This window comes from Psammomys obesus, unplaced genomic scaffold (genome assembly GCF_907164565.1).
Source record: "Psammomys obesus unplaced genomic scaffold, mPsaObe1.curated_primary_1811, whole genome shotgun sequence".
Taxonomy (NCBI): Eukaryota; Metazoa; Chordata; class Mammalia; order Rodentia; family Muridae; genus Psammomys; species Psammomys obesus.
The window spans coordinates 46902265-46915727 of NW_026585504.1; the positions used below are offsets into that span (position 1 = coordinate 46902265).

The window sequence follows — 13463 nt, forward strand, 5'->3', positions numbered from 1 at the left end:
GTGTAAGAGTTGAAGAATGAGGAGGAGCACCACGAAACATGTCTCCTGGACATGTCATAGTCATTGCCCTCAGATAGTCGCTGCAGCTGTGACTACCTGCGCAAGTGATGAATATAGCCACGTCCATCAACATTTCATCACAAATGGGGAAGGGGCAGGGAAGACAAGCTTGCGGAGGAACTGTGTTGATAATGAATGGTGGCCATGGAGGTGGGTGCCGCTTTGTTCAGTAGGGTAGCCTCTGCTAAGTTACCCAGCCTCTCACCTCTACTTCCACACGCAAGCAACCCCCATTTAAACTCAGCGGGTCACAAAGCAGAGATCAGTGCCGGAGGAGGAATTAGCAGGAAGAAGAAAGGTTCTCATGGAAGACGGAGGAGAATGAGGGAAAGAGTAGTGATGGGGGATGAAAAATGATCAAAATTCATTATGAACATGCAAATTGTCAAAAATAATTTCAGAAAAAATAAAAACAAAAAAGAGAATATTTCATGAATAGGAAAGTTCCTCCCTCAGCTAATAACTGATGAAGTGCATTCCATCTTCAAAGAGTTTAAAGCATTGTGTCCATTTATTATGATTAATGTAGAATCTGGAGTTGATTCATACTACTACATTTAGACATGCAGGGAATTTATACTTAAAGATGAGCTAAAGAAGGGCCCCTTGATCCAATTTGCAGTGATCATCCACAGTCTCACGCATATAGAAAAATCAAAATCATCTAGCTCTTCTCTGCTAACTCAATCACATCACTCAGTACTCAGATGCGGACTCAAAGATGGAAAATTCAGAAAAGTACTGGTGTAAGTGTATCTTTCACATGACTGCCCTGAGCTTGGGCTCACTAGTTCACAGGATGAGTCTGAAGTGATGGTAGGCCTGCTTTACAGATGAACAAAGGCTGAGATGCACACTCTTGGCCTCTATATTTCTTGTCTACCTCTGAGGCCTCCACAGTGTCCTCTGTCTATGGAGAAGCAAACTTGCCAGCAAATAAAATGTTGGCAAGCTCATCCCAGATAAAGAACAGGAAAGGACGATTGGCTGTGAACTGAACTGCAACAGGGAGCCGTTTCACAGCAATACTCTCCCCAGTGGCTGCCGCCGCCTCTGTGCCCTCTTCGTTGACATCCACGCATGACTTGTGAACAACCTTAGATAAGTAGAGGCCCTTGTCTGGTGACATTCCAGAAAGATCCGCTCTGGCCACGTTGAAGATGTCCCTCACGCCTAGGGATTTCAATAGGGCATTTAGGTCGTATTTTACTGAAAGATTGAATTTGGGGATGTGAACTTCCACTTCTCTTTCCACCATGTTAGGAGGGCTGGTCCACTCTTTAAGCATCTTCACATTCAGCTGTTTTTCTATCTAAGAAACGAAACACAGATGAGCACATGTGAGTCAAATACAAGGCCTGAGTGTAGATGTTTCTGTACTTCCCACTGTGAATGGTTCGGCTTCATTGCTGGCTTGTCAACCTCTAATGCTCAGGTGCCACCTATCTATGCGTTTAGCCACATCATTTTCCCTTTCTGTTGCTGACCTTTCCTCTATATTCCCTCAATGACTTTCTCAGTGTACATTCTATAATTCCCTCAGAATTTAGCCTCTACCTAAAGTTCTCTGTTCATTGCTCCTGTCATCATTTTGTGCCTGCTGCCTGAATCAATCCAACCAGATTGGTCCTCACATCTGAAATTTTGAGGCACATCTCTATGAACTTAGTTCTCATTTGACTTCTAAGATGCCTTTGTCCCACTCTTGATGATGTCAATATCCCCAAGTCCTCACACTCGCTGTGATGTAACTTAGGAGGCTGAACATGGCATGCTTGCCTGATGCTTTTGTGTTTCTGACTGGCATTTCAACTTCCACATATGTACTTAGATTTCTCAAATGCTCCCAGAAACTGACTTCTCATCATGAAAATAAAGCTTCAACATTTTTGTCTGTTATTTAAATGCTACACTTGGGTGTCTCATACCCTATAGCACCAAACTACAGACTCTGTCATTTTCATTGTTATCGTGTCCCAAATATTTTATTACCTTCCTACTCTCATGAACAATATTATAAGATAAAAGCAGATTTTCTGTCAATGAATCTTTTTATCATTTCAAATTGTTAGTTCTAATGCATGTCACCTGATGATGAAAGTAAACCCATCGCAGCTGCCTCACACTTCACACACTCACATGGGCTCTTCCTAGGTCAAGAGGGCATCGTCTCCCCACCCACATCTGGTAAAGCCCACATGGAGGTAATTCCCTAGGGGCGCCACCCCAGCTTTCTCCTTCTAATCTATGCATTTTGTAGTCTGCACATTACTTGATGTGAAGACTAATCTGCTTCCAAGTTGCTAAATTTCTCCACCATCTTCTACCCCAGCTGACCACAAGCCCCCAGGGTAATCTTAATCCCCTCTGAACTAACCACTCGTGTAAACATACTTGTTCCCACAGTGATAGCTATATGTCTCCTTGCTACAGCTCCCTCTGAACTGGTACCCATCCCACTCCCTAATCCAAATGCACACAGCCCAGCCCTGCTTTTTCAGGAATACCTCCCCACACACCGGTGCCAGTTGTTTATAACTAAAGCTAGCAAGCCCTGACTTAAGACACTGGCTTACTTGATAACCCTGACTGTGGCCATCCTGCTGTGTGGATCAGCTTCTGATGGATCCCAGAGGCACAGTTCTCGGCCTAAGAAACTTCAGGGGTGTTTTGAGGTACCGGCTAAGTGGTTGCTAGGTTGGGGTTACATGGTGCCTGTAATCTCTTCTAGGATTCTCTGTGCTAAGAACCTTTGGCTACAACCAGAAACAGGGGACTGAACCCAAATTCCTGTCACCACTATGATCTTTCCTTCCTCGTTGTGGTGCTATTTCTTTACAAAATCAGAACGTTAAAAATGGTTGTCCTTTTAGCATATCCTCTGGTTAGATCAGAAAACTGCCCCTTAGAGTAACAAGGCTTCACGAGCCCTCTGGGATCCGATCAGTACTACGTGTCATCACCGGAGCACAAGGTCCACCAAGTGTCTCATGAGCCATGCCCGTGTGTGCGTTTACATTGTATAACGTGGTGAGCCTACACGTCTTTTTCAGTGAACAAAGCGCTGCTCCTATAGGGCAGGGATCGTGCTCCACCCTTAGCCAGCAGGGGAAAGGCCACTAAGTCAAGACATTACCGAGTGACTGACTTAAGAGACAGCACCAGGACACACAGAGCATGAGTGTCAGAGTGCACGCCCACAGGCATGCACACGTGCAAGGGCAAGCATGCACATTAGCTGAGAGCTGGCATTGCCAGGCATTTACCTGCTGTACACCAGCAGCACCCCCTGGAAGCAGGATGACCATTCTTAGTTTGCTGTTGGCGTAGGGGAGCTCAAGAACTTGCATCTGCGGCTCCTTTATGGAGGCCATCTTAAATGTTCCAGTCTGATGCATCATGTCCACCACTGTGCTTTCACCCTGTTTTTAAAAAGATGATAATTGAATTGTACAGTCACACGGGAGTGGATATGCGGGTACACTTTGTTTTCCAGCGTGAACACCATACTATCACTGTAAAGCAAAACATTAATTACTAATTAGACTTTTCGTCGCATTCCTCTGCTTGGGTTATCAATTTTCTAATCTTAAAATAAGTCAAAGTTAGAGACTGAAGAACTATAATAATACAGAGATGATTTGCATCTTTTAATTACAACACCAGAGAGTCTCTAGTGGGAAATCAAATGACAGGCCTGTCAACTCTTTTAAGACAGTATGTGGATACTGTCTTAACAAAAGCATAGCTTTATCCACCATCATAGGAAGTAACCACAGTGCAAACATGGAGACTTGGGGAACTGAACACAGAAAAAAAAAAGAGGTTTCCGCCCTTTTGGGACATCTCTGTCCAGGCTCATGTCTGCTGAGAAAGGTACTATCATTTCAAGAATTAAAGCCTTCAGCAACCTACAGCAAGGTCTTCATGAAATATTTCTGAATTGTCCTTAACTTAATATTACGTTTTCCAAAACTTGGCATCATCCTGAAAATGAAATACTTACCCCACTTATGTGAAATGGAGCTTTCACTGTCTCTCTTTTCTGGAACTTATTTTGCCATTGTCCCTTGAAATATATGGCACTCACCAGGACCAGGACAGAGGATGGATCAATTGTACCCTTTCCAAATAAGTTTCTGACTTTTCCTTGTAGTGAAACAAACAAAAGAAGATATCATTTTACTTGGATTAGCTTGTTGATAATAGATAATTATGTAGGGTTTTTTTCAGACACTAATTTTAATTTGAGGGTTTCAGCAGAACTCCCATTCCTCATTCTAGAGCCTTCCCTGTCACAGGAACTTCCGAGCTTGGAATCAATACCTTATGGGTGACTCAGTTTGTCCTATACCTGCTCATATCTAACACACTAATGTCCATTATTATTTATAGAATTCTTTATTAACATCCATAGCTTATCTTTAAAAGATCCCAGCCAGGAGAACAAAAATGTCTTAAAGGCACAATGGTTCTCAACCTGTGGGTCATAACCCCTTTGGGAGTCATGTATCAGATACCCTGCATGTTAGAAACTTACATTATGATTCACTACAGCAAAACTGCACTTATGAAGTAGCAATGAAATAATTTTATGGTTCCAAAAATAATACAGTTCCACAACATGAGGCACTGCATAAAAGGGTCATGGCACTAGGGAGGTTGAGAACCACTGGCTTAGCAGGACAAAGAACTTACTACCTAAGACTTCTGTTCCATCAAAAGAATCCAAAGTAGAAGCAGAAAACTGACTCCCAGTTGTTCTCTGATCTCTATGAAAGCACTGTGGCCCTTGCACCTGCACACACACACACACACACACACACACACACACACACACATGCTCACATGAAAGGACTTCGAATGAATCATGTATGTGTGTGTGCATGTGTGAGTGTATCTGTGTGTATACATGTAGAAGTCAGAAATCAAAAGCGGATGGCATACCTCAATTGCTCTCTGCCTTGTTCTTTGAGACAAGGTCTCTTAATGACCCGGAGTTGCCAGTTAGGCTGGGATGAGTAACCAGTCAGCCCCAAAGCTCTTCCCTTCTCGGCTTGCATCATCACACATCACACATCCATGACTTTTTCTATACATGTTCCTAGGCCTCAGACTCAGGGTCTACTGCTCATGCAGCAAGCTCTTTGCTGACTGGCTCTCTCTCCCAGCCCTGCTTATTTAATTGTTTTAGTTGTCTGCTTGTGTTTATGGTAGTGGCTTTTAATTATTTTCATTTAAAAAAATTGACAGTTTCATACACATACAACGAATTTTTTTTTCTCACTGTTTTGCACCCCTTCATTCCTTCTCCCTCTCTCACTAAAATGACATTTATACTCAATAAGTCTCTTTTCTATTTTGCTGGCTTTGGGCATGTGACCCACTGATTTTAACAGGGTTGTCTTCATAGTAGTCTCTGTGGCCTAGGCTCCCTGTGTAGATTAGGCTGTCCTAGGGCTCACTGTTTAGACCAGCTTTCTAGAGCTTGCTGTGTAGACCAGGCTATCCCGGAGCTCGCTGTGTAAAATAGGCTATCTTGGAGCTTGCTGTGTAGACCAGGCTATCCTGGACCTCACAGTGTAGAACAGGCTGTCCTGGAGCTAGCTGTGTGACCAGGCTATCCTGGAGCTCGCTGTGTAGAACAGGCTGTCCTGGAGCTTGCTGTGTAGACCAGGCTGACTTGGAGCTTGCAGATGAGGCTTTTAGAATTGCACTGATAGTCCTCTTGCCTCTTCATCCATATGCTGGGGCTACAGGCACACACCTCACTCTGGTCCCTTGTGTTCACAGAGGACGAGAACTAGTACATTACAAATGTAATGATCAGTTAAAGCAAAGGCATAGTTGAAACCAAGCATTTGTTTGGAATGTACCAGAAAATGTCTGTTTCATAAATATTCTGACCAGAGCTAAACATGCAGCTGTCTTGGTGCCTTTCAGTGCATTGCAACATAGAAATTCTTTTGGAATGTAGCCTGTCACTGGACTTGAAGCACAAGAAGGCCGAATAACCCAACTCGATTCCTATTGAATGTTTTACTTTTCATTATAATCCTGAGCCTACACCATAACTAGCATGTTACAACAATAAATAGGCACCAATGCCTAAAAACATAGAAAATATGTTTCTAAATGAGGGAGTGAGTTAATTTTAATAAAAATTGCTGAATTTATAACATTTCTTTAATGTTGAAGTGGTGTTCACATTCTTTCTCACAGTCTCTTGGCATAGATTGCCTAGGAGAGATGATTGTAAGATAGAGTCCAAAGTATGACTCCAGTTCTTTCACTGCTTTCTACCTACCAGCTTTTAGACTTCACACTAGTTAACTTCTGCTTCCTTGTTAGCCTAGCAAATCAAGACTTTTATCAATGGAGCACAAAGCTTGCACACACACAAATACACATTAAAGTTTGTACACATACAGATACACACACACACACACACACACACACACACGCAAACACACACTTATCCTTACCATTAGTTTTATTTTCAACCCAAGCATTAATAGTTTTCCTTGTTTCTTCTGTAGATAGTTCAAAATCAACACTTTGCAGTTTGGCTTGGTACAGTTTCTCAGAACACCTTAAATATTGCTGTAAAAGAAAGGACAACTGACATTTCGCACAAAACAATGCAAAGAGGGGTCTGGGAAGATGGCCCCTATGCTATCCAATGTGAGGAGCTGAGTTTGCATCCCAGACCCATGTAAACACCAAGTGTGTGGCACAGACCTGTAACCCCAGTTCTCCTGTGAAGAGATGGAGAGCAGAGACAGGGGAGCCTGGAAGCTGGGGAGTGAAGAGCTTGGCATAAGCAGTGGTGAGTAGCAAGGAAAAGACCTTGTTTTAGAAAAAGTGGAAAGAAAGAACTGATACTCAAAGCTATCCTCTGACCGCCATATAGACATGTGCCTCAAGTCCCCGCTCTTACAGTAACACACACACACACACCACAAGAAAAGTAACACAGAGACAAAAATTTGTTGATGTCATGAACTAAAAAGAAGGAATTAACTGTGAGTACTTCTCTTTAAATCCAAAATATTTTTAAAAAAAGAAAAATGTCCAGAAATGTTTAGCTGTTTTTCCATTATGTCACAAGCTTTCTTACATGAGTGTGTTCAACTTAAAATGATGAATTTCATACAATGAGTACCTTTTTGTCCATCTCTCTGCTTTCCTCTTCAACGTAAAAAAAAAAAAAAAGAAAAGAAAGAAAGAAAAACAGAGTGTTAAAAGAAAAATTGGTGTGTATAATGACTAAATGACTTCCTCCTTACCTTAAGAACAAATTCAAAACCACCACTCCAAATCAACCTTTATCTACTGTGGTGTCTGGGCCACTGCGTGGGAGAGGCAAAGAGAAAAGAAAGTATACCAGCTCAAAGAAAGTGGTCCTTGACTTCTGTCACATCAGGCACTCAACATAACACATTTTTGTGAGCTTCTGTCACAGTAGAAGGAAGACTCTCAGAATTTTTAGGTAGTACCAAGGTGGTCCACCCACCCTAGATTCAAAAATTCTATCAGAGATCTGTGACAGCTAAGGCAACTTAAACCACCAGACTGGGAAAGACAACAGAAATTCTTGACACTTCAGTCATCACGGTCATACAGAGAACAAGGACACCATCATCTCATGTCAGTGACATCAAGAAGGCCTGAGTTTGGATAAGGATCAAATCTAAATATTGGTAATTACCTCTGTGACCTCTGTAAACTGAAAATTTCGGAATCTGTTTTATAGTTCGCTAGAACTAGTGGAAAGTTTGTATCTTTGCCATAGCACAATGAAATGATTGTCTGACATAACGCCCATGATGAGCTCAGCAGTGAGTGAACTGGGGATTAAATAAAGGTTCAATGAAACTGCACACTACAATGCTGGTGGGTAAGGGTTGACATCTATCTCCAAATCTGGAGCTAGAAATAAATCTAATCCTCTTATTTTAAAGATAGAAGTGACTTATGCCATGTCATATGTATAAATGTAAACAAGACTCGTCTCTTGGCTCCTAGTTGAATGTAATTTCCACTACCTCTTGATGCTTACCTATCTATCATCGGCCTTTGTAAAGATGAGGCTTTTCTCTTTTCTTTTCATCCTTAAAGAGCAATTCCTACCGATGATTTCATTTTGTGCTTTCTCTCTGACCTTACTTCTTGCACAGGTTTAGGGATTTTGCAGAGAAAGGAATTTTCATATGATATTACAGAACTCTAAGTGGGAATGTTGATAAAGCCATGTCTCAAAACTCCAGGCTTAAATTCAACATTAGAGAACACCGTAAGCTCTCCTCACTCTCCCTCGACTTTATATTATGAAATTCAGAGAGTATCCGGTGTGCTCACCTTGTGGAATGTTATCGCCTTCGACCCATAGATCCGGTTAGCCATGCTGAGGGAGTTGTGTTGGTTGATCTGAGACAGCAGGGTTCGGAACTCACGATGCATCCTTGCACCTTGGCTGCACTGGGAGCAGTGGAAAGAGAAGACAAGCCGTTGGTTTCTTGCCGCTGAAGAGTCAGACATGACAAAAAGCAATATCTGCAGGGCAATGTCTTTGCCTTCCGATAAACAGCAGTGAACACAAGGAGGTGAACTGTGCAAGCATCTTACTCGATTTCCTTTAGCAAGATGATCTCAGTGAACTGTGCTCACACTCCTGTGTACTTCCTTGCTGATCCTAAGCGTTTAATCCAAAAGCTTATGTTTTCGTGAACAAAGAGATTACGATGCAAGTTCCGCAGCTGCCTTTGTTTTATATTTCTTTTTTAAATGCTCAGTCTTTTGATTCTTTTTTTTTAATTTTATATTTTGAGTTTGTTACTTGTGTTCTATGCACTGTGGTCACGTGCCCTCCTCACTTTCATCCCTTAACACCCTCAGATTCTTGTTGACTTTTTCTTCTTAACTAGCGGATGTGTTATTTCTAGGTAGGCTGGCTTGAACTCATTATGTATACCAGTCTGGCATGGAACTTAACAGTCCTCCTGCCTCTCCCTCGTAGGTGCTGAGAACACAGGCATGAAGCAGCACACCCAACCAAATCCTCAGTTTTTAAATGACTACTTAAATACTTCAGCCTTCACTAACAAGATTTAGTACATTAACTTGTTTTGTTCAGCAGCAGTTCTAAATTTGAAACTGTATTATACATACGAATGATGACTAAGAATTCATAAATGCCAAAGAGACAATGCCGCATTTCCTAAATACTGGTTCATAATAAGTAGGATCTCTGAGATGTTTTCCTGTCTGTGTGTGTGTGTGCATGCACATTTATCCATATACCCAAGCACTCTTAAAATTATTATCATGTGAGAATTCTAAGCGAGTGAATACTCCTTTGAGAGTGTCTAGGAACCATTCTCTCAGAGCATGCGTATGTGGCTACATCAGGGACAGTATGTAATTAAATGGCGATCATTTCTCAGTAGAATAACAAAACAGCACTGCACAGGTGAATCTGGAAGAGTCAACAGCAGACGGGGCCCAGAACAAAAAAGTATGAATGAAGATGACAATGAACAGATGAAAATTTGGACACACAGGTTTTATCGTTGCTGCTATCATTGCATGTGTTCAATTAAATACTCTGCAGTTGCTACGGGGAAGATGAGCATAGTACAGTATGGCAGAACTTGCTTTCTCATAACCTCAAGACAGGACTCCGCTACTCCACAGCTGAATTGTGGCCTCTCCATGTGTAATGTTCAGAGTACCTGACATCTCGGCAATGGCATCATCTTACCTCAGAAGAATTTTTCATCATTGGCTTTAAGAATTTTGAAAAGTTGTCATAGTGGAGCACCTAGGAAAAGAAAAGGCACCAATTGGCTGCAAAAGTAACGTACAGTCTGTAAAATCTGAGAGCTGTAGTCATTCTTCCATTTCAGATCAAGACCAGTATCAATAGAAAACATCTAATAATATTATGTTTCAGGTCTTGAGTTAAGTATCCAGCTGTCTTCTTTAACCCTCCCCCACACCTCCACAAGTAAATACTATGACCTTCATTTCATGTGCTCCATTGACTTGCATTGAACTCTGATATTTAAAACTGTTTTCCTTTCTAACAATATGGCAGGTGAACACAGTGGTGCACACCTGTTACCCCAGCACTCAGGAGGCAGGAGGATCTCTGTGATTCGGAGGCTGGCCTGGTCTACAAAGTAAGTCCAGGACAGCCAAGGCTACACAGAGAAACCCTGTCTCAAAAAACCAAAACCAAAAAAAAAAAGGAAAAGAAATAACGAAATACATCTTAACTGAGTATGCCTTTTCATTACACAAGATAGTATTTTTCAATATAAATGGCTGAAGTTTGGCAGACAATAGAGAACACGTGAAAAATGTCAGGATTCTGGAGTGGTTCTATTTCAGGACTTACCTTTTCCATTTGCTCAGCACTCTTTCCTCTGGCTCCCAGAAGGATCATGCTTAGAGCATAATACACAGTGAGTGAGGAAAAGAAGATGTTTTCACCCACATTGTTACTGTTCAGCTCTTTGAACACATCAAGGCAGAATTCAGCATTTGCGGTAATGATGGGGTTCATTCTTATGCCAAACAAAGCCTAAGAATAGAGCAGAAATAATTCTGTCCTTGTGCGGTTACTTCCAATCCTTTAAGATACCTCCTTTCCTGGAATTTGTGTACAGAATGTTTACGCTACACAGACTCAAACAATCGTTTTCCCACCAAACTGCTCATATTCGTAGCCTCATGGAAAGAGAGTATCGCCTTTCCACACAGTTTTGTACAAGCAACCTGACACTTGCCACAGTTTTATCCTTTTCCCGGCCCTCTTCCAAGAATGTGAAGCAAAGCCAGGAAGGTGACCAGAGCTCTCCACCCAGTCAGAGCCATAGCATGAGTAAAAATTAAGGAACGGAAGAGAAAAACCTGAGAGAAGGAAAGATGATGCTGGAGCATGTGTTATTTTAGGGAAAGAGCATGCTGGGAAAATTCTGTCCTACAAACATGGATAGAGCACCACAAAGAGCGGAGAGCTGTAGAAAGAGCAATCATCAAGAGTAGCTCCTGGCAACCAGGAGACTTTATTCCTCAAGGGCTCCTTGCCAACAAACATTTCTTTGCTTTGTCTTCCTGGTAGTGACTCCCTTTTAATCCTTTGCCTGACTCCTTGGTAACCCCTCACTCTCACATTCTCCATTGCTAACATCTGCTCATCATAATTCATCAAAATTCAGACCTGAGTCTTATCAGCCTTTACACCCACACCCCAGGTGACATCATCCCATATCATAGTCAATTATCATCAACACACTGATAGGTCTTTGTTATAATTTGAATATAAAATATGCCCCGTGGGCTCATAAACTAAACAGCTAGTCTCAAGCTGGTGGGACTATTTTGAGAGTTTCTGGAAATGTTAGTTAGGTTCCTTCCTAACTAGGTCACTAAGTGAACACACTTGGGCCCATTCATTTTCTCTCCCTCTCTCTTTCCCTCCATCCTTTTTTCCCTCTATAACCTATTCCACCATTCCATCATGTTAGACTGAGCTTTCTGAGACTACAAGCCAAATGAAACCCTTTCTAACCTTTGTTTTCCCAGATGTTTGGTTACAGCAAACCTAATCTGACTCTTGAATTTATCCTGCTTCCCAATCCTAAACCCACATATCCAACCACACACTCAACATCTTCTTTTACATGGCCAATGGGTCTTTCACACCCACTCCTCTACCTTGCCTCCTTCAAAACAGCTTTCTTCATTTCTCTAACTCCTAATTCTACTTTTTTTTATTTCTTAGGCTAATAACCTCAAGGTTATCCTTTAATGTATTCTTATTCTTTTTTACCTTCAATCTATGAAAATATCTATTCCCTCTACTTTCAAAAATTCTCAAAGTCACCCTTTCTGGTTTTACCATTTTGGTAAATGCTTCCCTCCTTCCACTCTAAGTATTGAAACACTTTCCACACCTTGTTAGTTTCTTCATTCCTTATGTCCCATTAGTTGTGTTTTCTTGAGAAGCAAGAGTGATATTGTTTAAAGGTCCGATGCTCATGTCTCTCTGTCCTCAGCATCTTTAGTAGCACATGATTCTCACAGAGAAGCCAAAGCCTTACCATAACCTGACCTGGCCTTCTCAGACCTCACCATTGCCTCCACTGCACTGACTCTCAACACACTAGCTTTTCCTTTCAGCCAGTATGCCAAGCATGTTCATCTCAGGCCTTCTATATTGCTAATCCTTCTCCTGAGATGTTCTTCCCACCAGTACTCAGAAGGCTCGCTCTGACAGTTCATTCCTTTCTCTCCTTTCAGGAATGCATCTCGTCATCAAACCTTTCCCTGGTCATTCCCTTTGAAGACTCATCCCACATCCCTATATCACATCTCTCCAGTTTATTTTTCTTTCCAGAACATATCACCTGAATCACAAATTGTGCCATTTTTAAAAAATCGTATCTACTCCCTAGCATACTTGCTCCATTAGATCATGGATTCCCTTTTGCTTTCATTGCTGGACATGTAGGCACCCCTTAATATACATGTGTGATAGAATTGAAGAGGAAGATTTTAATCTGATAAGCACAGCAATATTCAGGTATGCACAGAATTCAGTGGAAGTACAGAGGAGGGAAACAGATCTACCTTGAGAGGCACAGCCCTCTCACTGCTGTTTCTAGAAGAATAGGAGAGTTGCCAGAAAAAGTGCAAGTAGAAAGAACATTCATGAGAAAATCAATGGCATGGAAAGAAACTAACAGACTAAGAGAATATGTGTGTATATACATGTATATATGTATATATGTGTGTGTATGTATATATACTTATACACCACACACACACACACACACACCAAGAAAATTAAATAGTAAGCCAAAAACTGAAAAGAGTAGGCATGGATACAAGGAAGACCATGTCTTTAGAAGCATACATGCTGCGCTGAGAAGTGAGAAAGCCCCAAATAGCTCATTACAGAGTTGAGTTGCCAGGAAATCTGTTTAAGTGGACACCAACCCAGTGACCTTCTTCCTATCTTCCCTCCTTTCTAAACTTTTTCTGATTCTCTGCCTAATATTCTGCCTCCATCCTGCTTTCCAGACAGCACATCTTAAATTTCAATTACCCATCAGTTAGCAAGAGAGCTGGCTGTGATACAGATTCCATGTGTGCATAAAGAGAAGGCTTTATGCTTCCTGGTCCCCAGAAGCAAGTCTTAATTGCCTAAACCAATTAAAATAATTCTGCATTCCATGTCAGTGAGTGGCATAGGACTTCTGGAATTCTTGCTGAGGAAATATTTCCTCTGAAAAGGATTTAAGAAGAGACCTATAGGAGAATTTCCTTTCTTTTGGAACTGTGAGATCTACATGTGGCTAGCATTAAAATAGCTTTTCATGGCCATAAGTTAA

General features: G+C 41.5%; 1 protein-coding gene across 1 annotated transcript; it reads right to left on the minus strand.

Moving 5' to 3' along the window:
- Positions 1–970: 970 nt before the first annotated feature.
- Serpinb11 (serpin family B member 11) lies at positions 971–10630 on the minus strand. Its single transcript, XM_055605168.1, has 7 exons — positions 10463–10630; positions 9824–9883; positions 8422–8541; positions 6546–6663; positions 4067–4209; positions 3327–3482; positions 971–1372 (listed from the first exon to the last, which is right to left on the minus strand). The coding sequence occupies exons 1-7, from the start codon at positions 10628–10630 to the stop codon at positions 971–973; spliced, it is 1167 nt and encodes a 388-aa protein (XP_055461143.1).
- Positions 10631–13463: the final 2833 nt, after the last annotated feature.